This window comes from Encephalitozoon romaleae, chromosome III (assembly GCF_000280035.1).
Source record: "Encephalitozoon romaleae SJ-2008 chromosome III, complete sequence".
Classification (NCBI taxonomy): Eukaryota; Fungi; Microsporidia; family Unikaryonidae; genus Encephalitozoon; species Encephalitozoon romaleae.
Genome location: NC_024898.1, coordinates 63,130 through 90,625, shown reverse-complemented (window position 1 = coordinate 90,625; position 27,496 = coordinate 63,130). Strand labels below are relative to the sequence as shown.

At 41.7% G+C, this 27,496-nt stretch overlaps 25 protein-coding genes across 25 annotated transcripts; 10 read left to right on the top strand and 15 right to left on the bottom strand.

Moving 5' to 3' along the window:
* Positions 1–38: 38 nt before the first annotated feature.
* Positions 39–1,358, bottom strand: EROM_030700 (beta tubulin; the record flags this gene model as incomplete). Its single annotated transcript, XM_009265913.1, has 1 exon — positions 39–1,358. The coding sequence occupies one exon, from the start codon at positions 1,356–1,358 to the stop codon at positions 39–41; it is 1,320 nt and encodes a 439-aa protein (XP_009264188.1).
* A 165-nt stretch (positions 1,359–1,523) lies between these two features.
* On the top strand, positions 1,524–1,913 carry EROM_030690 (ER-Golgi tethering complex TRAPP subunit protein; the record flags this gene model as incomplete). Its single annotated transcript, XM_009265912.1, has 1 exon — positions 1,524–1,913. One exon carries the CDS (start codon positions 1,524–1,526, stop codon positions 1,911–1,913), a length of 390 nt encoding a protein of 129 aa, XP_009264187.1.
* A 34-nt stretch (positions 1,914–1,947) lies between these two features.
* On the top strand, positions 1,948–2,238 carry EROM_030680 (ubiquitin-like protein; the record flags this gene model as incomplete). Its single annotated transcript, XM_009265911.1, has 1 exon — positions 1,948–2,238. The coding sequence occupies one exon, from the start codon at positions 1,948–1,950 to the stop codon at positions 2,236–2,238; it is 291 nt and encodes a 96-aa protein (XP_009264186.1).
* EROM_030670 (zinc finger domain-containing protein) lies at positions 2,235–2,792 on the top strand (the record flags this gene model as incomplete). Its single annotated transcript, XM_009265910.1, has 1 exon — positions 2,235–2,792. The coding sequence occupies one exon, from the start codon at positions 2,235–2,237 to the stop codon at positions 2,790–2,792; it is 558 nt and encodes a 185-aa protein (XP_009264185.1).
* A 5-nt stretch (positions 2,793–2,797) lies between these two features.
* On the bottom strand, positions 2,798–6,145 carry EROM_030660 (hypothetical protein; the record flags this gene model as incomplete). Its single annotated transcript, XM_009265909.1, has 1 exon — positions 2,798–6,145. One exon carries the CDS (start codon positions 6,143–6,145, stop codon positions 2,798–2,800), a length of 3,348 nt encoding a protein of 1,115 aa, XP_009264184.1.
* Positions 6,146–6,332: 187 nt separating this feature from the next.
* Positions 6,333–7,031, top strand: EROM_030650 (hypothetical protein; the record flags this gene model as incomplete). Its single annotated transcript, XM_009265908.1, has 1 exon — positions 6,333–7,031. The coding sequence occupies one exon, from the start codon at positions 6,333–6,335 to the stop codon at positions 7,029–7,031; it is 699 nt and encodes a 232-aa protein (XP_009264183.1).
* A 113-nt stretch (positions 7,032–7,144) lies between these two features.
* On the top strand, positions 7,145–7,618 carry EROM_030640 (putative RNA-binding protein; the record flags this gene model as incomplete). Its single annotated transcript, XM_009265907.1, has 1 exon — positions 7,145–7,618. One exon carries the CDS (start codon positions 7,145–7,147, stop codon positions 7,616–7,618), a length of 474 nt encoding a protein of 157 aa, XP_009264182.1.
* A 39-nt stretch (positions 7,619–7,657) lies between these two features.
* On the bottom strand, positions 7,658–8,179 carry EROM_030630 (U1 small nuclear ribonucleoprotein; the record flags this gene model as incomplete). The annotated part of the gene is made up of 1 exon (XM_009265906.1): positions 7,658–8,179. One exon carries the CDS (start codon positions 8,177–8,179, stop codon positions 7,658–7,660), a length of 522 nt encoding a protein of 173 aa, XP_009264181.1.
* A 62-nt stretch (positions 8,180–8,241) lies between these two features.
* Positions 8,242–9,063, bottom strand: EROM_030620 (splicing factor CC1-like protein; the record flags this gene model as incomplete). Its single annotated transcript, XM_009265905.1, has 1 exon — positions 8,242–9,063. One exon carries the CDS (start codon positions 9,061–9,063, stop codon positions 8,242–8,244), a length of 822 nt encoding a protein of 273 aa, XP_009264180.1.
* Positions 9,064–9,539: 476 nt separating this feature from the next.
* EROM_030610 (60S ribosomal protein L34) lies at positions 9,540–9,884 on the top strand (the record flags this gene model as incomplete). The annotated part of the gene is made up of 1 exon (XM_009265904.1): positions 9,540–9,884. One exon carries the CDS (start codon positions 9,540–9,542, stop codon positions 9,882–9,884), a length of 345 nt encoding a protein of 114 aa, XP_009264179.1.
* A 77-nt stretch (positions 9,885–9,961) lies between these two features.
* Positions 9,962–12,469, top strand: EROM_030600 (exoribonuclease R; the record flags this gene model as incomplete). The annotated part of the gene is made up of 1 exon (XM_009265903.1): positions 9,962–12,469. One exon carries the CDS (start codon positions 9,962–9,964, stop codon positions 12,467–12,469), a length of 2,508 nt encoding a protein of 835 aa, XP_009264178.1.
* Positions 12,470–12,575: 106 nt separating this feature from the next.
* EROM_030590 (hypothetical protein) lies at positions 12,576–12,926 on the bottom strand (the record flags this gene model as incomplete). Its single annotated transcript, XM_009265902.1, has 1 exon — positions 12,576–12,926. One exon carries the CDS (start codon positions 12,924–12,926, stop codon positions 12,576–12,578), a length of 351 nt encoding a protein of 116 aa, XP_009264177.1.
* Positions 12,927–13,120: 194 nt separating this feature from the next.
* On the top strand, positions 13,121–15,808 carry EROM_030580 (6-phosphofructokinase; the record flags this gene model as incomplete). The annotated part of the gene is made up of 1 exon (XM_009265901.1): positions 13,121–15,808. The coding sequence occupies one exon, from the start codon at positions 13,121–13,123 to the stop codon at positions 15,806–15,808; it is 2,688 nt and encodes an 895-aa protein (XP_009264176.1).
* Positions 15,809–15,853: 45 nt separating this feature from the next.
* Positions 15,854–16,573, top strand: EROM_030570 (ribonuclease HII; the record flags this gene model as incomplete). The annotated part of the gene is made up of 1 exon (XM_009265900.1): positions 15,854–16,573. The coding sequence occupies one exon, from the start codon at positions 15,854–15,856 to the stop codon at positions 16,571–16,573; it is 720 nt and encodes a 239-aa protein (XP_009264175.1).
* A 57-nt stretch (positions 16,574–16,630) lies between these two features.
* EROM_030560 (isopeptidase T) lies at positions 16,631–18,361 on the bottom strand (the record flags this gene model as incomplete). Its single annotated transcript, XM_009265899.1, has 1 exon — positions 16,631–18,361. The coding sequence occupies one exon, from the start codon at positions 18,359–18,361 to the stop codon at positions 16,631–16,633; it is 1,731 nt and encodes a 576-aa protein (XP_009264174.1).
* A 105-nt stretch (positions 18,362–18,466) lies between these two features.
* Positions 18,467–18,877, bottom strand: EROM_030550 (40S ribosomal protein S14; the record flags this gene model as incomplete). Its single annotated transcript, XM_009265898.1, has 1 exon — positions 18,467–18,877. The coding sequence occupies one exon, from the start codon at positions 18,875–18,877 to the stop codon at positions 18,467–18,469; it is 411 nt and encodes a 136-aa protein (XP_009264173.1).
* A 51-nt stretch (positions 18,878–18,928) lies between these two features.
* Positions 18,929–19,243, bottom strand: EROM_030540 (hypothetical protein; the record flags this gene model as incomplete). The annotated part of the gene is made up of 1 exon (XM_009265897.1): positions 18,929–19,243. One exon carries the CDS (start codon positions 19,241–19,243, stop codon positions 18,929–18,931), a length of 315 nt encoding a protein of 104 aa, XP_009264172.1.
* A 73-nt stretch (positions 19,244–19,316) lies between these two features.
* On the bottom strand, positions 19,317–20,489 carry EROM_030530 (calmodulin-dependent protein kinase; the record flags this gene model as incomplete). The annotated part of the gene is made up of 1 exon (XM_009265896.1): positions 19,317–20,489. One exon carries the CDS (start codon positions 20,487–20,489, stop codon positions 19,317–19,319), a length of 1,173 nt encoding a protein of 390 aa, XP_009264171.1.
* A 50-nt stretch (positions 20,490–20,539) lies between these two features.
* On the bottom strand, positions 20,540–21,145 carry EROM_030520 (CHK1-like Ser/Thr protein kinase; the record flags this gene model as incomplete). Its single annotated transcript, XM_009265895.1, has 1 exon — positions 20,540–21,145. One exon carries the CDS (start codon positions 21,143–21,145, stop codon positions 20,540–20,542), a length of 606 nt encoding a protein of 201 aa, XP_009264170.1.
* Positions 21,146–21,179: 34 nt separating this feature from the next.
* On the bottom strand, positions 21,180–21,854 carry EROM_030510 (CHK1-like Ser/Thr protein kinase; the record flags this gene model as incomplete). Its single annotated transcript, XM_009265894.1, has 1 exon — positions 21,180–21,854. The coding sequence occupies one exon, from the start codon at positions 21,852–21,854 to the stop codon at positions 21,180–21,182; it is 675 nt and encodes a 224-aa protein (XP_009264169.1).
* Positions 21,855–22,114: 260 nt separating this feature from the next.
* EROM_030500 (homeobox domain-containing protein) lies at positions 22,115–22,438 on the top strand (the record flags this gene model as incomplete). The annotated part of the gene is made up of 1 exon (XM_009265893.1): positions 22,115–22,438. One exon carries the CDS (start codon positions 22,115–22,117, stop codon positions 22,436–22,438), a length of 324 nt encoding a protein of 107 aa, XP_009264168.1.
* A 344-nt stretch (positions 22,439–22,782) lies between these two features.
* Positions 22,783–23,160, bottom strand: EROM_030490 (homeobox domain-containing protein; the record flags this gene model as incomplete). Its single annotated transcript, XM_009265892.1, has 1 exon — positions 22,783–23,160. One exon carries the CDS (start codon positions 23,158–23,160, stop codon positions 22,783–22,785), a length of 378 nt encoding a protein of 125 aa, XP_009264167.1.
* A 107-nt stretch (positions 23,161–23,267) lies between these two features.
* Positions 23,268–23,864, bottom strand: EROM_030480 (Rab GTPase interacting factor Golgi membrane protein; the record flags this gene model as incomplete). Its single annotated transcript, XM_009265891.1, has 1 exon — positions 23,268–23,864. The coding sequence occupies one exon, from the start codon at positions 23,862–23,864 to the stop codon at positions 23,268–23,270; it is 597 nt and encodes a 198-aa protein (XP_009264166.1).
* A 99-nt stretch (positions 23,865–23,963) lies between these two features.
* Positions 23,964–26,768, bottom strand: EROM_030470 (ubiquitin carboxy-terminal hydrolase; the record flags this gene model as incomplete). The annotated part of the gene is made up of 1 exon (XM_009265890.1): positions 23,964–26,768. One exon carries the CDS (start codon positions 26,766–26,768, stop codon positions 23,964–23,966), a length of 2,805 nt encoding a protein of 934 aa, XP_009264165.1.
* Positions 26,769–26,886: 118 nt separating this feature from the next.
* On the bottom strand, positions 26,887–27,444 carry EROM_030460 (Vacuolar import and degradation protein; the record flags this gene model as incomplete). The annotated part of the gene is made up of 1 exon (XM_009265889.1): positions 26,887–27,444. The coding sequence occupies one exon, from the start codon at positions 27,442–27,444 to the stop codon at positions 26,887–26,889; it is 558 nt and encodes a 185-aa protein (XP_009264164.1).
* Between the last annotated feature and the right edge of the window lie 52 nt (positions 27,445–27,496).

Here is a 27,496-nt window from a genome sequence, read left to right as displayed (position 1 = left end):
CTATTCAGGTATTGTTAGAGAAACATACGATTAACCTTTTAATTAACTAAAAACTCCTCAGTATCTTCGACAGTTGCATCCTGATACTGCTGATATTCAGAAAGCAAATCATTCATATTTGACTCAGCCTCAGAAAATTCCATCTCATCCATCCCTTCTCCTGTGTACCAGTGTAAGAAGGCCTTCCTTCTAAACATAACTGTGAACTGATCAGAAATCCTCTTGAAGAGCTCCTGGATGGATGTTGTGTTCCCAACAAACGTTGCAGACATTTCAAGACCTGTTGGTGCAATGTCACAAACCGCTGTTTTCACATTGCTTGGAATCCATTCCACAAACAAGGAGCTATTCTTTGATTGCACCATTGACATCTGCTCATCCACATCCTTCATCGAAATCTTTCCTCTGAATATGGCTGTAACAGTAAGGTATCTTCCCTTCCGTGGATCGCACGCAGTCATCATGTTCTTCGAATCAAACATCTGTTGTGTGAGTTCAGAGACAGAATAGGTCTTGAATTTCTGTGTGCCTATAGCAATCAGAGGTGCAAACCCAACAACAAAGAAATGCAGACGAGGGAACGGAATCATATTAACAGCAAGCTTCCTAAGATCTGCATTCAACTGCCCAGGAAACCTTAGACATGTTGTAACCCCACTCATTACCAAGGAGACAAGATGATTCAAGTCTCCATACCCAGGGTTGCTCATCTTCAGGGTTCTGAAGCATATGTCATACAATGCTTCGTTATCAATGCAGAACGTCTCATCTGCATTCTCAACCAACTGATGGATCGAGAGTGTTGCATTATAAGGCTCTACAACCGTATCGCTCACCTTTGGGGATGGAACAACAGAAAATGTACATATCATCCTGTCGGGGAAGTCTTCTCTTATCTTTGACAGCAAGAGGGTTCCCATTCCAGCCCCCGTTCCTCCTCCAAGAGAATGTGTGATCTGAAACCCTTGCAAACAGTCACTTGATTCCGCCTCTTTTCGAACCACGTCCATGACAGAATCAATGAGTTCAGCTCCCTCTGTGTAGTGTCCCTTTGCCCAATTGTTCCCTGCTCCGCTTTGCCCAAATACGAAGTTGTCTGGCCTGAATAGATCCCCGAAAGGCCCCTGGCGGACTGCATCCATAGTCCCAGGCTCAAGATCAATCAGGACGGCACGTGGAACATACTTCTTCGAGGACGCCTCGTTGTAGTAGATATTGACTCTCTCAAGCTGGTTGTCGGACGTCCCGACATATCTGCCTGTCTGGTCAATCCCATGTTCCCCACTGATCGTTTCCCAAAACTTGCATCCCACCTGATTTCCACACTGTCCTGTCTGCAAGTGTATAATTTCTCTCATTTGAAGGGCAAAATTTTCCTTCAAATTAAACCTGGCCGGCCTTTACTATCCTACACAATGGTATTGGCTATTCTTTTAGATGTTCAGGCCTCCTTTCTCAGTCATCCTCTTCCTCATAACAAACCAAGGTGATGCTTCTCAAGAAACTAAACAGAACCCAAGCCCATGGGAGAACTCTTGGTCATAATCTCAGAGAAGAATGATATCGTTTATCAAAGAATGTACAGTAGAGCAAGCAACGAGGAATACTGCAGGCTCATCATCCTTATCTATGGGTCCATTGACATACTGATCTGGAAGATGGCATCCACAAGTTCCAATTATTTTGATTGCCTGGAAAAACACGGCGAGATGAGAATCAGTGCGTACATAATGCCCTCTGGGTACAAACTTTTATTCATACACACTAGGAAGGATGTCCGCCCTTTTTTGGAAGGCATCCATCGCATGTTTGCACCAGTTCTCGTGTCGTCTTCATTGTCAGAAGATATCCTAGGGGCCCAAGCCCTTGACTCTGGGGTTGACGAGGCCTATAGAGCCTGTTTTAGCCCCTAAGGAATGAAAACACTCAGTCCTTGCAACCCAAGAAATGATATTCAAATTCAATGGAGCCAGCAATGTGGAGTTGAACAACAAAGAAATAGAGCTAACTAAGGAAGAAATGGAAGGATTGCCCATAACCACAGCCGAGGAGGCATTAAAGTACTTGTTTGATAGGCACATGGAAGTTAGAGACAGCTACTTCGATTCTCATGGAGAGCTTGTGTATGGAACCATATGCATCATCAACAAGATGGATTGGGAGATCACGGGAAAAGAAAAAAGCCCGGTGAAGTATGGCGACCATGCCGTCCTTATCTCTACAATCCACGGGGGATGACCATCATTAAATTTTTCTGTTCTAACTGCCCTTGGTCCATGACCTTCCAGTGTCACTTTGAAGGCTGTGAAAAGTCGTTTCCCAGAAGATCAAAGCTCAACGACCATCTTAACACCCATACAAAGAACAGGCCTTATAAATGCGATATGTGTGAGAAGTCTTACATGAAGAATTCACATCTCTCTGTGCATAAGAAGACACACTTTCCTCCTGAATTTGAATGCCCAAGGTGTGGGCGTATGTGCCATACAAGGGACAAGCTAAGCAAACACCAAAAGACATGTTTGGAATACAAGTGTGATACATGTGGAAAGAAGTATAAGAAGAAGTCCTGGTTTGATGCACACGTAGAAAGCCATCATGTTAAAATCTTTAATGTAAGAAAGCTCAGGCATGTATGCGAGTATTGTAAGTTTGAGTTTAGTAGGAAGGGAAATCTTTTGACTCACATAAGATCTGTTCATTTTTTGGTAAAGCCTTTCAAATGCCTGTGTGGCAAGGAGTATGCTCACAATACATCGTTGCACAGCCACAAAAAGAGATGTGTCCTCTGAGATGGCTAAGGTTGAGCATAGATAAACTGTGCAACCTTAAGTTCATTTCTATAGAATTCATTGATAAAATTCCATTCGTATGCATCCTTCTTGGCTTCATCCAGAATCCTTTTGTAATATGGTTTATCCTTCATGGATAGAGGATAGATCCGAACCATCAATCTATTTAGTGACTTGCTCTCCTTCCATTTCTCAACAATATCGGCATTGATTCCCTTTTTTCTCAGTATTTCTAGCAATCCTTTAAGAGCGTCATAGTTCTCCTCATTGCCTATGCACACACACAACTTGAGAAAGCTTCGGGTGTTAAGATTGCATGAAGACCTACATATTTTTTCTATCAGGAACATCTTTGGGGCAAATTTGGCATTCTCAAGAACTAGGATGCTTTTAAAGACCATTTCCTCTGTGTACTCAGTACTCTTCAGGACTTTCATAGCATTCCCTATCGTATCATCACATTGAGATTGCCCCACCAATCCTATGAGTTCCATTATTATCTCTTCTGTCGGTTCATACCCCCTCTCTATTATTCTCGGGAGAACCTCCAAATAGCTTCCTGGGTCAATAAAGAACATCTCATAGATCCTGTCCACATCCTCCTTTTCTAGAATATCTATGTTTACGGCCCTAAGGCACATCTTTCCAAGATTATCCAGCCTCCCTCTTCTATACAATATCTCCATAAATTTTGAATTGATAGCCGGGGTAATAGGCCTCTTTATAACAACCTTCAATGCTGCCTCAACAACTCTGTCACTTCTCGAGTCAAGGAATCTTTCTACACTCACCTCTAAGTCTAACACATTCAAGCCCTCCAATCCAATGTAATGCATACACTCGTCATCAGAGGATAGAAACAGTCCAATGACATTTCTGATCCTTTCCTCTTGGTCTCCACTATTCCAGATTTCGACAGTATTGATCTCGGTCCCCTTGCCTTTCTTTCTTTTTATCACGGGTTGTGGTATCCCAACTTTAATGGCTGTGCATCCATTCCTTGTGTTTTTTGTCGTTCCTTCCTTGACTCCTCGGATTCTGTCCACCAAAGCCTTGTAGACAACATCAAAGCTCTTTTCCTTGAATGAAGAAAATAACGTCTCCATCTCCTCCAACTTGACCTTCACAAACACAAAATACAGAACAGAATCATTGTCCTCTTCAGAGATATATCTCCTCAGAGTCTTAAGGGTTGTTGCATCTATGCTCACTTCCATCTTGCAGTATGAAAGAAAAAATGTGAAAAACTCAATGAAATTGACAAACTCCTTTCCAAACCTATTTACCCCTTGCAAAACAGATAGAACCTTCCTGGCCATCTCCACATCTCTTACCACCATAGAAGTAACCAGGCCTGCTCTATGAAGCCCATTCCCGCCTGAAATCCTTTTGTTTATCTCATTGCATATAAACCCTACCCTCTTCCTGAAAGAAACATGGTCAACCTTCTCAATAGGATACCAATCATCATAAATATTGTCCTCGCTAGGACAGCTTTCCGTCTTGACCCTTTTTTCGGGAGGTTTCCATTCACCTGGTCCTTTCTTAGTGGTATCTATTCTCATGGATTCATTCCATTTATTAGTCTCTTCTTTTTTTATTGCATCATCTCGGCCTTGACCATGGCGTTTGACTTCACCTTCTTTCCTGTAAAAACCTTCCTTCATAGAGATATGCTTTCTAATCTTATCGATTACTTCTCTTGGCACTTTTTTGCTCTCCAGCTTTACAACAATAGGAAGTAACATCTGAATATCATCTTTCAGAGACTCAACTACCTTTTCTTCTCTTCCTATTATCGCCATCGGATAGTCTTGAAAATACTTGGCCTTGTACTCGCTTGTCATCTTCTCAAGCCATACATCAAGGTCAATCTCAATTCTAAAGTATCTATCTCTTTTTACGAGATATCTAACAAAGAGCTCCTTATATCCATTAGCTACAATGGTTCTTGCTATAAGGTCTCTTCTTCGGCTTCTTGGAACCACTATTTCATTGAACTGGTACAGCAAACCTAGAAACTCATTACAATACCGTTTGAGTGACTCCGCAAAGTAGTACCCTGGAAGCATCACCAACTGATCAAAGGTGGGCTTTGTAGGTCCCTCAAGAAAACATGCAAATCCTAACTTCCTTCTAACATTTGTAAGAAAATCCCCAGAATCCGTGCATATCTCTCTTAAATATTCTGCAACATCCTTCTCCTCAGCCTTTCCTTTTCCAACAAATCTAAACTCTCCTCCCTCACTGGAAAAAACCCCCGTGGTCTCCACATCAACCCCAATCTCTCTGATCTCCCCGGTGTCCTTGTTAACATCAACAACAACTTTTCTTTTTTCTTCTTCCCTACTAACTAGAAATTCTCTTTCTAGAGACGGCTTTAGAATCGAGAGAAAGCTTCCAAACCTTATTCCAGAGTCATAGTAAACCATGACAAGCAAGACATCAACAATCCTTGGTTCCTTCATAAACCCTTCGATTCTCTTCTCTAGGACTGATGGAAGGGCCCCATATAGCTTTTTACATCTACATCCTGCTATTGCAATCTCAACAACTTTCTCTACTCCAACAGAATCAAGATATTTCACAATGCTTTCCGAGCAAAGCTTTCCAATGACCCCATCACTCAAGAACACCTCCGTATCAATGCTTCCAACAGCACCTATCATCATTAATAGCACATCTTCTTCAATCAACTCATTGGAAACCAGATATTCAAAGATATCCTTCTTCAATCTACTCCTGGAAATAGCCTCAACAACCCTTCTGTCTAGGTAGTCAACAACATGAAGAATCTCCAGATTCCTCCCTATCACTCTCTCAAATGACTTCTCAAAGGAATCAAGCAGAAGGTTGTTCAGTCGTGTGTATCCAAAAAACACAGATGGTAGAAAGTTCGCAATCTCATCTAGGAAGGACTCGTCAAGTTCATGCTTCCGTGCATACTCTCCGATGATCAATCCCAGGTATTCATCATTACATATATCCTTCACAAACCCAAAGTCAAGCCAGTTAGATAGCCTTCTTATGCACTGGAAAACCGCATCTCTATCATAATCGCTCTCCTCCATGTATCTTCTTTTCAACACCAATGCTGCTTTCTTTTTGCAAAAGCCTTTCTCATATTCATAGATCTTGCTGAAATGCTTCAAATCATTTGGGCTGCTCTGGCCCATACGACTCAGAACCTCCTCCTCAGAAAGCGTACCCTTTATGTACTTGAAAAACATCTCTCTAAGCCCTTCCTCCTTAGTAAGGTGCATGATTGATCCAAAGTATTCTCCGTATGTCGTGTACTCCCTTTCAAATCTCACTTTGCATAGTTCATTTAGACGATCCAAGTCAACTTTCATCCCTAGGGATTCCGATTTTTATTCAGAAATCTACACCTTCAAAAGCCTCATCACCATATACATCCATATGGCCGGCTCCGCTCTTCTGCCATACATCCAGGGACACAAGGCTGTATTCCTATTCATTGCTGCTCCCCTTTTCAGCCGAGTCATCTGATTGATCACAAAAGAAATATAAACAACCCTAATGGGAAGGGAAAGGATGACAATAGTTACTCTTAGGTCAAGAAATGGTGAGTATACATACACAAAGGAGTTTGAGTCTGACCACACAATACTCCATGTCAAGGAGTACTTGAAGAGCCAGATAGAGGAATACAGTATAGAGTCCACTGAAAAGGGGATAAAGATAATTCTCAATGGAAAGATCGTGAGCGATGCCGTTCAACTCCACACATTAGGCAAGGGAAGCCTTCAGCTGGTGTACGATGTTCCTCCACAGAAGGTAGGTGAAAGATACAAGGGTGGTGGAGATGTTTTATGTGAAGAGATAGAGACTAACGATATATCGATCAAGATAGCTGTATCTGTTAAGGAAACAGGAGCAAAGATAATGGTTGATCCGGAAGATCTTGTAATGTTCAATGGGGAAGTTTATCTTGTTAAGGAAAGGAAAAGGATACTGACTCTGAAGAGTATTATGGACTTACTAGGAAGTATTAGGATTTCTAGAGAGGACCTCGCTAAGTTCTTGATCTTCTTCCTGCTTTTATACACAGGGAATGGAGGAATTGTCCTTGTTCTAGGATGTGTGTTTGTTCTTGAGCTCCTTAGCAGAAGACTTTCCTTAACACATCAGAATCATTTCAAGAGCATGGACCATTTCTGCAGGTCGTTCTACATGTTCTTTGTTAGTTTGTTCCTGATAGACCACGGAAGATTCTAACCCCTAGGAGACGATTCCAGACTAAACCGTGAACTTTGTACAGCTTATAAATCTATTTTGTTTAGACATTCTTACCCGGCCTTTGGAACAAATCCTTGCAAGTTCTGCAGCCCATGACGACTCTGGAACAGTATTTCGCAGGGGAGCGGGAAGGATACTTTTATAGAGAAAAGACATTTGTGGGGACAGATGAAGAATATGTTGAGGCCAAGAAGAACTCATCAACCGTTTTTATATCTAATATCCCCATAAGTGTCCGAGAGGAACGAATATGGGAGCTATTTTTGTTATGTGGAGAGGTAAAAAGAGTTATAATGGGGCTGAATAGAAACACACTGAGGTTCTGTGGGTTCTGTTTTGTCGAGTTCTATACTGTACATTCTGCAGACATGGCAGTTAAGTATATAAATGGATTTCGGCTTGACCAGAGCCCTCTGTCTATTGACAAGGACTATGGATTTGTAGACGGAAGACAATATGGAAGAGGCGTGTTTGGAGGCCGTGTCAAGGTAGACAAGATGTATCTTGAAGATAGACACCAGAGGGACGGCACCAAGAGGAGAAGGCAGGGAAAGTTTTTGCGATAACCTTTTAATGTGGGATACCTATGCTTCTAGCTTAGGAGTCTATGCAGAGGGCATTACTTTCATGTCTCCATGTATGTGTCTTATCTGCCCATCCGCAAAGTGTGAGTAGGCAATAGATGCCTTCTGGGAAGATAAAAAGTCTACAAAAGCAAGGCTCTTTACCTTGATGAATCTTATGTTTTCCAAGCCTTCAAAGCTTTTGAAGATATCCTCAATATCGTCTCTGGTCACAAGAGAAGGTATGTCTGTAACCAATAGGGTCTTAGTGGGCACAAAAGCTCTTCTTTTCCCAATGCACATATCTGAATGTGCAGGACATACAGAAATCACATTCCCAAGGAAAAACCTTCCATTCAGATTGCTCAGAATCTCATTGGTTACTTCTCCATCCAGATAAACAAATGCTTGCCCTAAAAGCCTGGGCTTATTGCTCATCTTTATCTTCAGTATCTTTGAGAATCTTGTGACAAGCAGGGCCAGCCTTCTCTTCACTTCTCTTATTGGAAGCTTTCTGTTCAAATTCCTTATGTACAATGTCCTGCTAGAATGGCCCTCCCCCATCAAATAAGGGTCGAAGATGATTGCTTGTTCTAATGAAAAGCAAAAAATAATAAAGAAATTCTTTATTCCTCACTGTCCGAGTTAAACTTAACTTTTTTGTTGTTGTTTCTGTTCTGACTTTCACCCCCATATTTCTTCCCATTCCATCGAGAATCGTTTCTTCTAGGCCCCTTTCCATTGAAGTCCTTTCTATCCTCCTTGTTCTTATAAGCAGGCCTCTGGTATATGGAGCTGTCCTCAAAAACTAGCTTCTTCTTGAGAACCTTCTCGTAATCCTCCTTGTTTCCAAAGTCAATAAAACCATACCCCTTCAGCCTATCATTCTCCTTGTCGTAAGGAAAGGACACCCCAACAACTTCTCCCATCTCTTCAAAATACTTCTTCAACTTCCTCTTGTCACACCCAAACGGGATGTTTGAAATGTATATCGTGTGCCTCTGCTTGTTTTCTCGTGGATGCGCCATGTTCACAACCACCTCTCTCCCAAGAAAAACAGTTCCGTCAAGCTTCAGTGCCTTCTTCACATCCTCTTCCTTGCAGAACTCGACATATCCAAACCCCTTGTTACGTTTGTAATCGTTGGTCATCGGAATTCCAACTCGGGCCACTTTCCCTATCTTCTCCATCTCACTCTTCAGATCATACTCAGTCAGATCGTAGCTTATACCCTTTATGAACACAGTCAAGGATGGATTTTCTTTCTTTGTTCCTTCCTCAGTTCCACTAGATGTCTCCTCCTCAATCTCAGACTCATATTCACTGCCTGACTCCGAGCAGTTTGCCTGCCCTACCCCATTGCTTGAAGACTCTTCGGTCTCAGACAAACCAGATCCAGATTCAGACTCAGAGCTGTTTTTGTTCACTTTCTCCACCGTTTTTTTCATAAAATTTTTGGGGTCGTTGGAATCCAGTTATATCTTAATACTTGAAACCCGAGCCTCCGATATGAAGAAAGTATTTCATTCAGATATCCACACCGTTAAGGCTGTTAACAATCCTGCAGCCATCTACAAGATTCTTAAAGGCTCCAGAAGAGCTCTGGTCACATACAACCAACTAATGGAGCACTACGAAGATGGGAATAGAGACATAGGTGCTGTCCTCATAACTCCAAAGGACGATGTCTTGTTTTTGCATCTTCCACTGTTTTGCAAGCATTTTGGGATAGACTTGTATGCTCTTCCCATCGGCGCAGAAAAGGAGCTTTCGTCTATATTCAACATGAAGTATGTCAACATTGTGGGTTTGTACCGAGACGACGAATCCTACGAAAAGCTCAAACTGCTAGGGTTATGACCTCCCCATCCAGCATGCATTGTACGAAATAGAAGAGAACAAAAAATTTCCCCCTTGCAAAGAGATGAAGAACGTTCTTATCCATAAGGGATCAACATACAAGACTCGCAGTAACAGGAGGGTAAGGGTTAGGACGCCGTCTGGGAAGCTCGTCAACCGCCGTACCAAGAAGTATTCCAAGAAGCACAGATGCCATGAATGCAATGCTGTCCTAGGAAGCATAGCTCGGATGAGACCTGCAGAGTTTTCACGTCAGAAGGTTTCTGCAAGACGTGTCAACAGAGCCTATGGAGCGACACACTGTGGCAGGTGTGTCAGGGAGAAGATAATTGGCGCCTTCCTTGCTGATGAAGAAAGGATAGTCAAGGAGAAGACTGGGATGAATATTGGGATGGCCATTGGTGGATAATAAATGATTCCTTGTTTTATCTTATCGACAATTATTTCTGGACTGGAAGTTTTTTGTAGCCTAGGCGAATCCCTTTAATGTGGCAAGGAGTTGTAGCTGAAAGAAGGATATCCAAGAGACTGAAGCTTGTCAAAAAGGTTCGGGAGCACTATGTCAGAAGTGATGTGCCTTGTGGATTTGAATGCTGTGGAGGAGTATGTAGGGAGAACAAGAGGACTTCCATCTTTGTGATTCCTGATGCAAATGTCATGGTCAAATACAGAGCACTTCTCAAAAGTGATTATGTTGCAGCAGTAATATGCCAGTCTGCCCTTGAGGAGCTCTCTCGGAATGACGAAAGAGGCATAAGAGATGTTGCAAGAGAGAAAGGATATGCAGTGTTTTGTGACAATTTTTGCGAATTGACCTATGGAAAGGGGCTTGAGGGGGTCCTGGAGTTCTACAGGAACCACTTACCTCAACACAACTTTATGATCCTGGACATGAAAAGCATCTTGGAGTATGGAAAGTATGTCTCTGATGACATCAAAGACCTTCTGGACAGTGTTGATGAGAAAGATGCAACTGAATATGAGGAGTACAAAGAGAATCTGGACATCCAATATGGAAGGAAGGGACTGTACAAAGGAACACTTGAAGTCAGCATGTACAATTGCTATAGCGGATTTGTGATAGATGGAGATGTTAAGATTCTTGTTGTTGGAAAGAAGAATATGAACAGGGCTATAAGTGGAGATGAGGTTTATGTCGAAGTTGTGGATGAGTGTGATGAAGATGGAATACTAGTGGACAATGAGGAGGGGTCTAGAGGAACTGGAAAGAGGAAGGAAGGAAAAGACCTTTTTGGAAAGGTTGTTGGGATCTACAGAAGGAAATGCAGAGAGGTTGTGGGAACCATATCCAAAAGAACGATTCAAGGAAATGGAGTTCAGAATGTGCTGGTTATTCCTATTGACAAAAGGATACCAGCTGTTAGGATAAGAACAAGCCAAGTTGAAGAGCTGGTAAACAAGAGGCTCTGTGTTGAGATTGATGGATGGGAAAGGACAAGTAACTATCCGATAGGGCATTACTATAAAAGACTAGGGAATATTGGGGACAAAAAGGCGGAGATGGAAGCAATACTTGTTGCAAATGGAATAACTTATTATGACAAAAGCTGGGATGATATGCTTGGAACTTCTTGGATGGATAAGGAGTGGGATAATATGAACAGAATATATCAGGAGGTCGAAGAGGGGACCAGAGAGGACTTCCGAGAACTAGTTATTATGAGCATTGACCCTCCAGGGTGTGAAGACATCGATGATGCACTTCATTGGCGAGTTCTACCGAACGGGAATTTGGAGGTAGGGGTCCACATTGCAGATGTTGCATATTATGTCCACAAAGACTCCAAGGTAGATAAGATAGCAGCCGATAGAGGGACAACCGTTTATTTGCCTGAATGGCGCATTGATATGCTACCCCCTAATCTAAGCACGGATATATGTAGCTTGGTTGCCGGAAAGGATAGACCAGCCTTTTCTGTTGTTTGGGAGATGTCTAAGGATGCAAAGATTTTAAGAACACACTTCTGCAGATCACTGATAAGGTCCCGGAAGGCATTCAGCTATAAAGAAGCATATGATGTCATTAAGGGGGCTACAGACAATGGAGATGGAACATCTGATTCCTTGGTGGGGCTCCTGGAGATAAGTAGGATTCTACGGAATGGTAGGCTTAGCAAAGGCTCATTAGATCTAAGCACGAAGCAGGTTATGTTCCGGGAAGGAGGGTTTGAAGTGAAGGAATACTTCCCAACCAACTTTCTTGTTGAAGAGTTTATGATCCTTGCAAATATCTCTGTCGCTTTGTTCATTTATCATCATCATCCGGATTCTTCATTACTTAGGAAGCACCCTCCTCCATCGGTACTGGACATGCCTGTTGATATTGGCACATCCACATCCAAGGGCCTTGGAGAGGTTTTGGGTAGGATGGATGGAATCAAGAAGGACCTTATGAAAAGGATGCTGGTTAAGTCCATGAACCAAGCAGTGTATGTTATATCAGGGGAGGCCTCCAACTTCTATCATTACGGGCTTGCGACACCTATGTATACCCATTTCACCTCCCCCATAAGAAGATATGCCGACATTGTAGTTCATAGGATTCTAGGCAGTATTCTTCAGACGGCAAAGCCTGAGGAGATGGAAATAAGAAAGTTAGGGGCTGTGACCTTTAAGCCAAGAAAGAACTTTAATGAAGAGGCTCCAAATCAAGCCTTTGCTGATGAGAGCATATGTAGAAACATGAACTCCCGGTACAGATCTGCTAAGAAAGCATCCTGGGAGTGTGACAAAGTAATCATTTATGCAATACTTAGGGATAAAGAACCCGTTACCGAGGGGTTTGTCACAAGTATCAAATCAAATGGAGTGGTTGTGTATGTTCCAGAATATAATCTCGAGGAGGTTATAGTCTCGGAAGAAAGCTTTGAGATGTTCCAGAAGATCTGGGTTAGGATCCTAAGGAATGATGAAAGATTCTTTTTGAGAAGAAGATTCACATTTGAAATCACTGAACCTTTACTCCCATCATAAATAAACTAGGCAAATGTTTTAATGAAGTAACCGTTCTACCGATATGACTTGGAATTCAGCAGGTGTGGGTCCCTTCAGCTCTTTTTTGAATAGCTCTTAGGCTGGTTCAATGGAATGTGTTTGAATTTATATGATGAGACTTTATGAGGTGGTTTACTAGGCACCTTTTGTATACATATCTTGCATCACAATGTGCACATATAAATCCATTTCTATCTTCTTCAAAAGCTATCTCGTCCCTCTTCTCATACATGATATTGTCAGCACTCATGCTATATGCCTTGAACTTTATCTTCTGGTGGAACTTTTTCTTTGGAGTAAGGGATATGTCCTCTTCACTCTTAACTACCTTACAATACCCCCCAGAATTCACTGCATTCACGAACCACAAAAACAAAGAAGCGTCTTCTATTAGGCTTCTGGTTGCCTTGTCTTCCTTTTTTTCCTGGTACAGCATACTCGATCCCCTTCCTCATTTTTCTTATTTCACCTAGATTGCTAAATTTAGACAATTATGCTTAAATTGCTTGTGGATATTAAATCTTTCTATTTTTATACAAATTAGGGATGGTTTCTGTAATTGGTTCGTAAATAAGAGTAAGAAATTGATTGGTTATGCCATAGATAAATGCGATCACCGGAATAAGAGGTATGGAGGCTGTCATTGAGGAGCTACTGTTATCTGGGGATGGGATATCTCAGAAGCATGGAGAAATATACGAGATACTCGGGTTGGATGTGATATACGACCGAGGGACACTAAAGATATATAGCACTAGGAAGGCCAAGATAACATCCATAAGCTCTGGGATACACGTGCATGCCTCGTATAAAGCACTGCGTCATTTGATGACTCGTGGGCTTGTTAACGAGAACGGCCGTGGGGTACCGCTTGAGATGATGGACATGATGGGGAACAGAATTGTGGTTACGTTTTCTGGACAAGGCCGGATGAACAGAATTGCAATTGTGACAAGCGGAGGAGATGCACCCGGAATGAATTCTGCAATCAAGAGTATAATCAGGACTGGGATAAAGTGGGGAGCATCTGTGTATGGAGTGTATAACGGATATGACGGGCTTATCAATGACAACATACGTAGACTAAGCTGGGACACTGAGACCCACTGTAGCAGCCAGGGAGGAACGGTTCTTTTATCTGCAAGATCGCAAAAGTTCATGGAGCGAAATGGAAGGAAGCAGGCTGTGCTGAATATGGTACAGAAGAGGATTAACTGCATGATAGTCCTAGGGGGGGATGGATCTATGAAGGGGGCTATGACTCTTAGAGATGAATTCAAGGAACATCTAAGAGACCTTATACGGGAAGGAAGGATTTCTATGAAAGTTCTTCGGAAGATAAAGATGGACAAAACAGGACCTCAAGATGAAGAAAAGATCCAGGCAACTACGGACACAAGTGTGGTTGGATACTCTGATTTTTATGGAAAGCCTGAGTGTTACAAGGAGGTGCCCACGGTCTACCACGAGCTTAACTCATCAGACGGCATTGAAGACTTTCAAGACAATGACGAGTGTTCTGGTGAAAGTATAGATCTAAACGACATAGAAAGTTATGTTTACGATTTAAAGATTATAGGGATTCCTGCGACGATAGACAATGACATCTGTGGAGCATCCATTTCTTTAGGAGAAGATACTGCAGTCCATAGGGTTATTGAGGGAATAGACCACTTAATATCTACCATGAAGTCGCATACCCGTACATTTGTTATTGAGGTTATGGGAAGGAAATGCGGGTGGATAGCTCTTATGTCTGCTTTAGCAAGCGCTGCAGACTATGCCCTGCTTCCTGAGACACCTACTGAATGGAGAAAGGAGATGATAGAGGCTCTCATGACTGCAAAAAGGTATGGAAAGTCGGGAACATTTGTTATAGTTGCAGAGGGTGCTATTGAAGAGGATGGAACGGCTATAACTGCCTCTCAGGTTGTGGAAGAGATTTCCAAGTCTGGGATAGAGGTCCGGCTACTCAAGTTAGGACATATTCAGAGAGGAGGGCCGACTTCTGCCCAGGACAGGATATATGGGACTCTTCTTGGGGTCAAGGCTGTTGAAATCCTACTAGGGCCCATGAAGGAACCTATCATGATTAGTATATTCCGAGATGAGATTTCCGAGGTTGAATTAAAAGAGGTTATAGAGAGGAACGATCTAGTCAGAAGCCTTCAGGAAAGAAAAAGATTTGATGAGATCCTGAGAAGCAGAAGTGACTTCTTTAGGCTTGCATATTCATATTTCAAGAAGTCTCTAGTGACTGGGATGGAAGACATGAACGGAAGTCGGAGCTATAATTTAAATCCTGGGGAGAGCCATAAGAATCAAAAGGCTCGGATAGGGATATTGCAATTTGAGCGTAGGTCCAGTGGAATGAATACAGCATTGAATGCCGCAACCCAGTATTCGTTAATGGTTGGAGCAGAGCCATACTATATACCTAACGGGTTTGAAGGGCTTATAGGAGGCAGGCTTGTGAAGCCACGACCTTATGAGTTCTTTGGAGATGTAAATAATGGAGGATCTGCAATAGGAATAGGAGATAGTGAGGAAGTAGACATCGGGTTAGTCCAGAAGAAGGTGGAAGAATATAAGTTAGACTCGTTGATAGTCATAGGAGGGAGTAAGGCTTTGAACATTATTAAGGGGCTCAAGAACATCGACATTGTTCTCATACCTGCATCGTCCTATAACAATATACCTGGGATTGACATAAGTATTGGTGCAGATACAGCCCTCAACACAATTCTAAAGATTTCCGATGTGTCAAAGCTAAACTCGTTTGCATATAAGAACAATGCCTTTGTTATAGAGGTTGGCGGGAAGAACTGTGGGTACTTATCCCTAATGGGAGGAATAGCTGCAGGGGCTTTTGAGGTTTTCATTCCAGAAAGAAAGTACCTTATAGGGCACCTTTCCGAAGCGGCACAGAGGCTTCGTGTGAAGTTCAGGGAGAAAGTGAGAAGAGGAATTGTGATATTCAGGAACGAGAAAACATTCCGTTCGATTCCCACAGAGAGCTTCTGTGAGATCCTGAAAACTGATAGCCAAGACCTATTTGAAACAAACTACTGTATCCTTGGGGATTTACAGCAAGGATTAAATCCTTCGCCAATAGATAGAATAAATGCAACGATCTTAGGAATTGAAGCTGTTGACCTATGCCTTCGGAGGTGTGGAGTTGGAGTTGTTGGGTTCCTGAAAGATAAGATCAAGTTTGCAAAAATCGATGAGGTATTAGAGGAATTCGACCATTTTCTTGACAGGGTGAAAGATCCTTATTGGCTCAAGTACTCCAACATTTGTAGGTCAGTTGAATAAATAAATGGTTTGCAACTATTTCTTTTATTTACATAATCCTTAGGAATGGAAAACAAGAATGTCTTCTTTTCAAGCCTTAAGAAGATCTCAGAGGAGGTTGTGGTTGGGATCGACGAAGCAGGTAGGGGCCCTGTGGTTGGATACATGGTGTATGGAGCGTTAGTGGCTCCAAAAAGTGCCTTGAAATCCACAGGATTCAAGGACTCGAAGGTCTTAACACACGCACAAAGGCATACTTTCTTTCAAACAATAAAAGAAAAAGGACTTGGATATGTTTACCATTGCACCCATCCAGACTATATTACGGAAATGATGCAGTTAGGGTCGACCTCCCTGGACGAGATATCTGTTAACTCTGTCTTTCGGATCCTCGATGAAATAAAAGCCAAATGCGAGAATGTGGAGGGTGTTTATGTAGATGCGCTTGGGAATTGTGAAAAGTACAAAGCCAGACTGAAGAAAAAGTATCCATATATGTTTGTGGTAGAGAAGAGGGCAGACTCAAGGTTTCAGATAGTTTCTGGGGCGAGTATAGTTGCCAAAGTTCAGAGAGACCTGATGATATCTGAATTTGGGAATGACCTTGGATCTGGATATCCGAGCGACCCTAGCACAATCAGATGGCTCAAAAGGAATACGAATGCAGTCTTTGGGTTTCCACCTGGAGTCAGGTATTCATGGAGCACAGTCAAGAAGATCCTTGGAGAGAGAAGATCAAAACCACTTAAAGGGGCTCTAAGTGGATTCTATTTTAACAGCATTTGAAAGAAAAGAATTAGAAAGGAAGGTGGATTTATTATCTCAGGTCTTCTACGCCTGATCTTATCTAAACAAGAATATATAGCCATCTTCTAATACCTCAACGTTGCTGCTGAGAACATTTGTATCATCTATCTTATAACACTTTTCGTCATCGTATACCCACCATGTGTAATGCCCTGCTTTGATGTTATCTCCAGAATGATTGATGCACCCTACAACCCTGTATTTTAGGTCTGATCTATGATGCATTGTGAGACGGTTTTTCAGGAAGTCGCGAGCCTTACTTTCATCATTGCAGAAGATGCTTAGAGTCTTTTCTGCATCTTCCTCCGCATACCCATCATCCACAAGCTTCTTTACAAGAGCCTTCTCTACGTCATTCTTTCTTATAAAACTTTCCAACTTAACACTTTTCATTCCAATCTTACTCTTAATCTTCTCCACCTTGTAATTGTTGTAAGAGTATCTTCCAACCTGAATTATCAGATACTTAGGTGGCATCGTGACAAACCGCCTCACACTTTTCTTTCCTCCACATTTACAATCCCATTCATCTGAAGAAAAAAACATCTCCACAGACTTTCTTATATCTCCTTTCAGGCAGGTACACATCATCATCATCGACTCGTAGCCAACAGACTTATCCGAACACCCGGAGCAGAATATCTCTCTTCCGACTTCAAATTCAAAGCATGATGTTATATGAGGAATCAAATACGAGCTCTCCCCCTCTTTGATCTTTTCAAGCAAAAACAATAAAAACTCGTGGGCATCCTGTTGCACGAACTTGGAAAACATAGGCATATCTCTCCATATAAGCATGATAAGGTCCAATATCGATATCCTATTAATCTCGATCCTATCCCTAGCCTCCTTCATTTTGTTAAACACTCTCATCAACTGGCAGAAAAAACATTCTAGAGGATTCTTCACACAACAAATCTCGAAGTGCTGGTCCATATCAAACTCTTCCTTGGAAACAACATACCCTATCATTTGAAGAACAGAAGAAATATAACAAGTGTTTCCAGAATTGATAATCCCCACGTATGGACTAGGGATGGTTTCTTTCTCCTTGCTCCCAACTGCTTCTTTCTTATCAACAGACGGGATCACACCACCGTAACTTATTGTCTTCTCTACATTCTTTCTCTCCCCTTTGTCATCCCCTTCAAACCTAATCGTAATTTTATTTTCTGGAAAATCATAGTAAGACCTTATGCTCGAGTCGCAAAGATAGCAAAACACATCACAGCTCTCTCTGAGAAGGCTTGGAATCAAAACAAAAACATTGTGTTGAGTTTGTTCATAGTGTAGCTTTGCATGCCCATTTCCCTCCGTTCCATACTGTACTCTTCCACATCCAACATACCCACAGCTGAAGCAGATCCATAACCTTGTTCTTATATCACATAACTTGCAGCTCAGCTTCTCAAGATCTCCTAACTCCATAGAGCACGGGCCTTCAGGGCATCCATGCACACAACCTATCTCTTCATCCTTGGAAATAATCCTTTCATCTTCGTTTCCAGGCCTGACCAATGCTTCCATTCTTATCCTTAGCTCCTCAATCTCTTCTTGCTTGAGCATTGTGTTTTTGATTTCAATCCCCAGGTCCTCTCCAATCTCTTTAATCTCAAATACAATGTGGCACTCGGCTTTCCCAAGATGAATATCTATATGCTTTCTACAAAATGAAAGCCCACACCCACACACAGATATCCCCTCAGCAACATCCCTGTAGCAATAGCAACATTTTTCTCTGAATCTAGAGAGATCCGGCAGCCTCATCTAAGGGCTGACCGTGTAAGAAACAAATAGGCCCCATCAAACTGTGTTGACACGTCTTGTGCCATAAGACTGTCAAATAAAATCCGTAAATAAAGGCAGCTTTATTCAAACTCTTCTTCCTCTGTGCCCTCCACGCTTCCTGACACGGTCTCTTGCAACCGGTGTAACATCTTCAATTCGTCCAACCTTAAGGCCGGCACGTATCAAGGTCCTGATGGCTGTTTGTGCACCAGGCCCAAGAGCCATAGGCTTAACTCCTCCAGCCCCCCGAAGCTTGAAATGAAGTATCTTGACCCCACGCCCAAGTATCTTTTCTGCAACATCCTGTGCTGCAAGCATGGCTGCATACGGTGATCCCTCATCCCGCTGTGCCTTGACCCTCATCCCACCAGTTATCTTTGCAATCGTTTCAGATCCAGTCATATCCGTGATATGAACAAATGTATCGTTCTTGGTTGCCTTGATATGAGCAACAGCCGACAGCTCCATAGATTCAGTTTCTATCTGCTCAGTCATTCTTGAAGGGCAAATTTTTTTGCGTAACAAAGCCTCGATTCCCCTGGGAGACTATCTAAAATAGTATTCAAGTGTCTTCGCCTCCTTGTCTTCATAAGAATCCTTCCAAAACTCACCGGACGTCCTGTTGAACACATACTTCCCACCACATCCAAGGCATTCAATAGTCAACACTCCATCATATCTTATCCTACTATTCACCACAGGAATATAGAGATGAAGACATCTTCCACAGAACATCGCTTTACCCCAACTGTCCTCATTCACAGCCCTATTCATCCTATGCAGAATGTATCCTTCTCCCCCGATTCTCATGTATTCAGGAACAAGCCTCATTAAGTACCTCAGCTCCTCAGATTCCTCCATAAGGGACCCCTATCAAAAACTATGTACAAGCAGGAATTGCACAGCCTAACTCTTCAACTAAAAACAAAATACTTTAATCCTCGGACTCCATACTACCGTATTCTGAGCTGGACGAAAACTCTTCACTCATCTCATTTAGGTCTTCGGAAGCCATCTTCATTGGCATTCCTGTAATAAAAGGATGTTCAAGAAGATCGGAGGCATTAGGCCTTGCAAATCTATCAAAGTTCATGCATTTCTTCACAAAATCTCTCAATGCAGGTGATGAATTGGGTTTGAAAGAAATAGGCAATCTCCCTCGTATGAACATCCTCCATTCCTCTAGATTCTTCCGCCCATCATCGAAATAGAATGGCGTTTGCCTTCGAGACAGAAACCATACTATAGCACCTAAGCACCATATGTCTCCCTTCACTCCATGCATATTCAGTTGCGACGTTTCAGGCGGCTTGTATGGATATGTCCCAAAACTTTTCGAAGGAATCTGGATCTCAGCATTGTCACTTGGGTGCTCAAGTTTCCTAGCAAATCCAAAATCAATGATCTTATATACAATTCCATCCTTCGTCTCCTTTCCCATAACATTCGAAATCTTTAAGTCAAGATGCGCTATTCCCATTCCATGAAGATACTTAAGCCCATGTAATATCCCCTTAGCTATCTCTCTTATCTTGTTTTCGTTCCCCTTTACAACATCTTGGGACACCTTACTGTCCATATGCTCCATAAATATCCAGATAATCGTCTCTTCCTCTTCTCTAAGGTTCACATATTTCTCCCTAAATGATTTAAGAAACTTCACAACATGGTCATGGTCAAGAGACTTCATAATTTCGTCTTCTTCAAGTCCAGGCGTTCCCGGTGCAATACATCTCTTGATAACAATATATGGCTTTCTATATGTATAAAGAAAAACAGCATTAGATCGAGTCATCTTCAATGGGATGAGCGGAAGGTGTGTCTTGATTGCTGCAAACTCCTTGTTTTGCTCATATCTCGACTTGTGCTGTAGACATTTATCAACCCTTTTGTTTATGAAATCTAAGCACATCTTCTCCATTCTCCGGTCCTCCTTGCTTCTGCAAACAAAAAAATATTTTTTATAGAGGAAAATAAAGGAAAGGAGTACCAATGTCGTAAAAAAGATGTTTTGAATCTTTCTAGACAGCCTCCTATGATATCCCTGCATGACAGACAACGCTCCCAAGCCTAGTACCTTCCAATTATTCTTTTTCATTTTGTTCATATCGATCTTCCAGGAGAAAAGAATTAGTTTTGTTTATTTATCAAATCATATTATATAATTATATCCAGATACTCCTTGCTACTATATCCAGTCAGGTCCACAAGCATTTTTACAAATTTCTCGAATTCCCGGCTATCTCCTTTTGTTCTACAGATAATTACACAGTAGTTTTCGCTTAATTTCTTGATTCCAATTTCTCCAGAAAGCACAGACCTTTTGGAATCAATTGTAGAAAACGCTACGGACTCTCCAACATCTTTGTAGGGAACCACCATTACACCAAGGGCTTCACACACCTCCTTTACAATAGACTTGCCATCTCCTTTCTTGGTATATAGTCTGTGGACATCTCCTCCCCTGACTCCTCCAGTCTGGGAAGAAATGAAGTAAGTTCCCGATGCTTTATGTACTTCACCAGGTTGAGTGAAGTGAAGTGCTACTTTGCTTTCATGTGGAATCAAGTCAAATAGCCCAGAAGGATCTCCACAGAGCCCAGACTTGTCAAAAAATCTGTTGGGTTGCACAACCCATGGTTCCTTCACAATCATGGCTGCAGACAAACGATCACCTTCCCTAGCCATCATTTTCATTATAAGCTTCATTGTCTGCCCTCTTATCCTATTAAATGGATCTTGTCTGTAATCCCTCGCAGACATGAAAGAAGAAAACTTCTCATCTAGCTTGTCTGCCTTATCCCACGGGTAGTGTGCCTGTCAAAAACACAACAAGGCTTATTCCACAGGACCATATATCTGCAAGGCTGCCGTCATAATCACCTTCAAAAACCTCTGGTGCCATATATTCAAGGCTTCCTACAAATGATCGCAGCCTTCTCCTTCTCCCTTTATGAAAAAACAAAGTCGAAAACCCAAAATCTGATAATAAAAGGTTTCCATTCCCATCAATAAGCATATTCTCAGGTTTTATATCTCGGTGACATACTCCCTTTGAATGTAAATACTTCACGGCAGAAACTAGCTGCCTGAAATAGAAGTGGGCTAGAAGCGGGTCAAGCCCCACTCCAGACCAAATCATATTGCCTACCTCTCCATATCCCAGCTTCATCACAATACAGTACCTCTCTCTATCTTCATAAGAATCAACAAACTCAACTATGTTTGGGTGCCTCAGAGATCCATGTATCTTTGCCTCTCTCAGGAACATCTGCAAGGACATATCCCCTTTACTTATCAACTTGACTGCACACTTTTCGTTTCCAACAACTACTGCCTTCTTAATCTTTGCCGTGGATCCGCTTGCAAGTGTTTCCTGAAGCTCGTATTTCTCCATGATGGATACCAAAAACGGGTAATTACTAACGACTAGGCGTAACAAGAAACACCGTAGGTAATATACAGTTTCCATCAATAGTAAATTGAACCCATCATTCTTTTTCGTCCAATCATAGCTATAGATGTCAAACACATCAGAAATTGCTTAATTTAAATACCGAATCTAAATGAAACATGATAGAATCTAATCTTCTTGATCTATCATGATGATGAGAATGACATTGGTATTCAGGAGGTGATTGGAGTCCTCAAAGGGGCTGAGAACTGAACAGATGATTTCTCAAAGAAAAAGATCCAAAATTTTTCACCATCAAGGTGCTTGATCGAAGAGAGATGGAGGCTCAGGCTGTCCTTGGAATGATTTTACTGTTTCATCCTGAGAGATGTCTAAAAAGACCGGGCGAAAAGGTCAGGAAAAGTAAATTCCAGAAGGAAGTCCTTAGGAAGATATACCAAATTACGCCATATCCGACGTGGGAAAATAAGATTGATATTGGTATTTTGATATCGCTGTCTCCACGAGCTGTAGATATATGGTTTCAGAATAAAAGGCACATTAACAAGGGAAAGAACCAGGGTGCCGAGGACACTACTGATTCAAGAACTATTGATCTGAAGGAAATCGTGTCCATTGTCGAGAATACACCAAGATATTAAAGACTCCATCTGCTTTTTGAAATATCTGTTCACAAATCAATTCCAACTAATATTATTATTGAACAGATTTATGATTTAATCATAATCAGGCACCCTCGTTAATATTTTTAAGCTATTCTCCAACCACAAAAAGTAATTTTTGGTTTCATACCCCAAGGAATACATATCCTGGGTTCGATCCCCTGGCAATCCACCCACCAGCCCAGTAAAAGTTATAGATCCTGATATTAAATATCTCCTCTTAAGAAAGCTCATATTTAATTTATATTCAAAATTGGAAGCATCGTACATAGGCCAGTACCCCTGTCTATGTTACACCAATATGTAGAAACACATCCGACTACTCAGAAGCCAAGACCCTCTTTGTTTTTGTCCAGAACTTTCATTATAACCTTAAGCAGTCTGACAGGATCTATACTTTCGGATTTCCCTCCTCTACTCCTCTTCCCTGCCCTCCCACCTCTCTCTTTCCTGCTCCGTTCATTTTGAAACCATATCTGTACAGCTTTCAGTGGAAGTTTGATCATAAGTGCAAGGTCTGTCTTTGTAAGTGTCGATGGATGCGGTGCAATCTTAAAGACTTCTTTGAGGACCATCATTTGAAAAGTCGTCTTCCTTGTTCTTATATCAGGCTCGTCTCCCTCCCCCTTCCTCTCCCTGGCTAGCTTCAGGAGACCTAGCGCAGCATTCATCTCCCTCACATCAAAGTCATTTTTTCGCATCCCAGTTTTCTTGTTTTTTCTTTTATATCTCAGAGATCAATTACAAATATTAAATATGCCCATCATAGCGTTCAAACCCCAAGACCTTAATACTTATATGATTTATTTCAAAAAAGAACAACCATTACAAAGCCTGCATATCCAAGCAATAGTGGGTATCCAACAACCACATGCTTGTTACTAAGCGAAAGGTATCTACAGAACACCACAGATGCTGTGTAGCTTGACCACAATGCAAATACAAGGCCATAGAATACCTTGAACCCAACTCCAATTCTCCCCATGAGGATATTTATGAAGGAAAAAAAGACTACAGGAAGAAATGAGTACCCAAGAACACTGCAGCATTCCAGAAATCCTATATGCTTTGTGTCCAAGACATTCAGTAAAAAGTACATAGACAGGGCTGTCAACAGAGAAATAAAATATACGTACCCAAAATGGATCTTGTAATTCAGAATAAGCCCAAGGGTGTACAATCCGATAAACACAATCGGCCCAGAAAGGTCTGCATTCTTAACGAACGAGAAGTCAACATGTTTCTTCTGGAAGACCCCAAATATCAGGCGGCTCTCCTTCTTTATTGTACTGAAATCTATCCCTAGCTCCTCAAGCAATGGCCCGTCTCCAGGTAACTTTCCAAGAAATGCTGATTTCAGATCGAGCTTGCCAGTATACCCCTCTCCGCACTCCTCAAACTCCATTCAAGGGCTTAGGGCCATTCCACTTTTATTGTCTTTGGAACCAAAAGGCTTGTTGTTAAACCACATCCAAGGGAAATACATCATTCTTTAATAGTAAGACTATGTTCTTTCAATTAACAGGAAGCACTCGTCATTGAACTTGCTCATCGGCCAGTCGAGCTCTAGGTCGGCATACCCCTTTCCATCAAACATAACCATCTTTCCAAACAGTTTGTATTTCTTCCTGAACTCTGCAACACTCTCTGCATCTGTTTGCAAAAAGAACGGAAACCCTATTATCTTGTACATCCCGGTATAGTAGGCCGTCTTAATGGCTCTTTTTACAAAAGGCTGGATAACACACATCCCATTGGCACTGAATTCCTCGGACATGGTGAACCCTTTGAGATACAGAGTATCTCTAACCGTATCCACTATCCTCAGTGTCTTTAGAGAATGCCCTCGCACCGGATTGAGGCATATAAAATGAGACACGAGGACACTTTTGATTAACTCCAAGGAGGTACATCCGATCTTAGTTACAAAGATATGAAGATGAGGGACCGAGTTGTAATCCATTTCTTTGTTACAAAATGCCAGATAGACCACCTGATGTCCGGGGCTAATGGTGCAAGACACAGTGTTCTTAGCTTGCAGATTTTCACGGGCATCAGATTCCATATCAGACAGGCCAAAGTCTTCTACTGCAGTCTTGAACTCAGAACTATCAGAACATGACTCTCTCCTCTTCAGGAAGATCTCTCTAGACCCTACAAACCGTCGGATCTTTCCTTCAAGTTCAGCCCTCGACAGCCCTCTTCTTACAAATACGGTGAAGTTATGTGGGCCACAGGAAACATTCACACACAATCTTCTGTAGAAATCACTCATAAAATCAAGAAACTCCAGGACATCTTCTTTCCTGACGCCGACCAAGACATCCCCTTGTGGAAGGCTGGAAACATTGGCAGACAAATCCAGGGCTGATGATAGATCAAACTCTCTGAACACAACAATATCATCAAGCCCTATCTTTTCGATGATAGCATCCATGTTATCCTTAATTGTTCCTTCCATATGCATGCATGCACAGAGCCTTAAGGAGGTAGGTAATGTGTCTTCACACCAAGGCATATTACTGAAAACCTTCAGAAAAATAAGCCTACCTTTCTCAAAGTCTACTTCTGGATAGCATGTATAGATGAAGTAATCAGCATCAGTATTGACAATTCCGTCTCTTACGAGGCTTACCTTCTTTTGATGACTAAGTCTTACATACTCGATTGTCCTGGAGGCATTCTCTTCGTCTCTTCCAACCTCAGGCTCCGTTAGCCCATGTATATCCTCCTTAACCCTCTTACTTGGTCTGTCCAATGCCTCCATCTTTCTGTTATCCTCCATCCTGGTACATTCAAATAGATATAAGAACCTTCGGGTGTTAAGATGCTTTTCGATGTTATTCCTCAGGAGCTTAATACTGTCTCCTTCTTTTATAATAAACTCGGTGTATCCGCTCAGGGGATAATCATAAGAGCCGACATTGTAGAACCCGACTCCTCTATAATTCCTAATGTTATCTATTTTTATACACCTAATCGGAACCTTATTCTGCTTTTTGTTTAACATCTCCTCTGTTTTTGCAGGAATCGTAACCTTTGTTCTCAATAGATCGTCAATCATGCTTCTCCTGATATAAACCAGGTAGTATCCCGAGTGGTCTCTTATCTTATCCTTGTAGGGGTGTCTCCCCCCATAGTTGTGTTCTAAAGCTTCCATCTCTCCAGCCTCCGTCACAATAGTATCATTGAACTTAAGCCATCTTCCATCAATTTTCAGATACACGTAGAAATGTCCTTCATCATGGTCTCCCTTGTGCACAATAACAGAGTAAAGTTCATACATCTCATCATCTCCCTTCTCCTTTCCATCATCTTTATCCATAAATGGGCTCATATCAATTGAGGAAGGAAACTCGAAGTAGTCGTTTATCTTATATCCATTTCCAGTCTCAAAATCAACATTGAACCGTTTCAGGAGAACAAACATCACTGGAGGAAGAGATCCAAACACCACTCCTTTCTTTGCATCTACAAGCCCATGCTCCTCACAGTTGTACTTGTTATTCCCATCAAGAACTTCGGCCTTCACATATCTCTTCAAGGACTCAGATAGATTTGATGATAGCTTATTGTTGAAGAAATCCCTGATCTCCACCTGGATGTCTTGAAACTTCTCTCTTATCCTCCGAACACACCCACACTTTCCATCTATGTATGTCACCAGCTCTCCTTGGATCAAGTCTTCTATAAAGTCCTTTCTCTTGCTGTCCTTCTCCAGAGAGTCAAAAAAAACCTTCGAGAACTCATGGATGTCTTGATGAACATGAACATCGTCCACCCATATGTTGTTTACAACAAAGTCTGTTGTGTCCACAGCGTGCTCCTCCACTTGCATTTCCTTGAATAACTTCTGAAGCAGCAATACTCTTCCACTAGGCTCCAGACTAAAAACATCATTTCTGAACTTTGCTATGTTGAATAATGACTGCATTAAGGAGTTAACGTAGCAAGTTGCACCAAGATTCCTAAGCCCTACATACCCTGTTTCCTTCCTGGAGTTGTAGTATCCGCTTTTCACACCAACATCAACCCTAATCACATAGCTATCCTTGTCCTCAATATAAATCCCAATATCTGTATTGAACATCGAAAACTGATATTGGTATTCCTGTTTTTTTCCATCAATGTCAAAACAAAAAGTCGTCAGAACATCATGGTACGATCCCCCCTGATATTCCAATGCCAAATATATTCTCCCGCCCCTGTTCGACAGAACTAGTTTCCACCTGTGTCCTTGTGCAGAAAACACCTTGGATTCCGCCTTCGTCCCATTAGGCGGCCTTTTTACTTTCCAACCCTCATCCATCGAGGGTCCTCTACAAAAACATTTAAAGTCCTGTCAAATCTCGAGAGAATTCATCCCAATATATTACCAGGTCTACCTTAAAGTCCCATCGAAATTATTATTTAATGATATATTCATGTCATTTGCTAAATGACTTGCTTCTTGATTTTCTTGGAAATACCCTGTCCAAAAGTACCTGCTGGGATATTAGATTCGACGTATTTTTGTAATAATAGTGCCCTGCAAAGCAATCAAGATTCTTGTAGTAGCAGCAATAGTAGTGCCCATCGATCGATGCCCCCGGTATGGTTTTAAGCCGAGGATCCGGCAACAAAAACAGCTCTTTGATTTTGATGTACATAAAGTTGCTCTTTCTGATATCATACGACCCCTTTCTATAGACATATTCTCCTTTCCACTCTGGAAAAAGTTTCCAATGTATTATGTCTGGGTTTGCCATCGAGTACTCTTCTGTCGTAAACGGATAGATATTCCCGACTATTTCCCCTTCAAAATACGTTGTAAGAAGCTCATATCTATCAGTAAGGTTATGTATCTCAAATGTTCCACAGATGAACTCTTGTCTCGTGTCAATGATATCAACATTCATCTCTATTTTGAACGACCCTCCATTGGTAAGTTGCTCTCCTCTATACTTGGCACCGTTCTCAAGAGCCAAAGCTTCTTTTGAATGCATGGATATATTCTTCGAATTTCGTTTTAATACTGAACTCCTTTTCTGTGTGGCT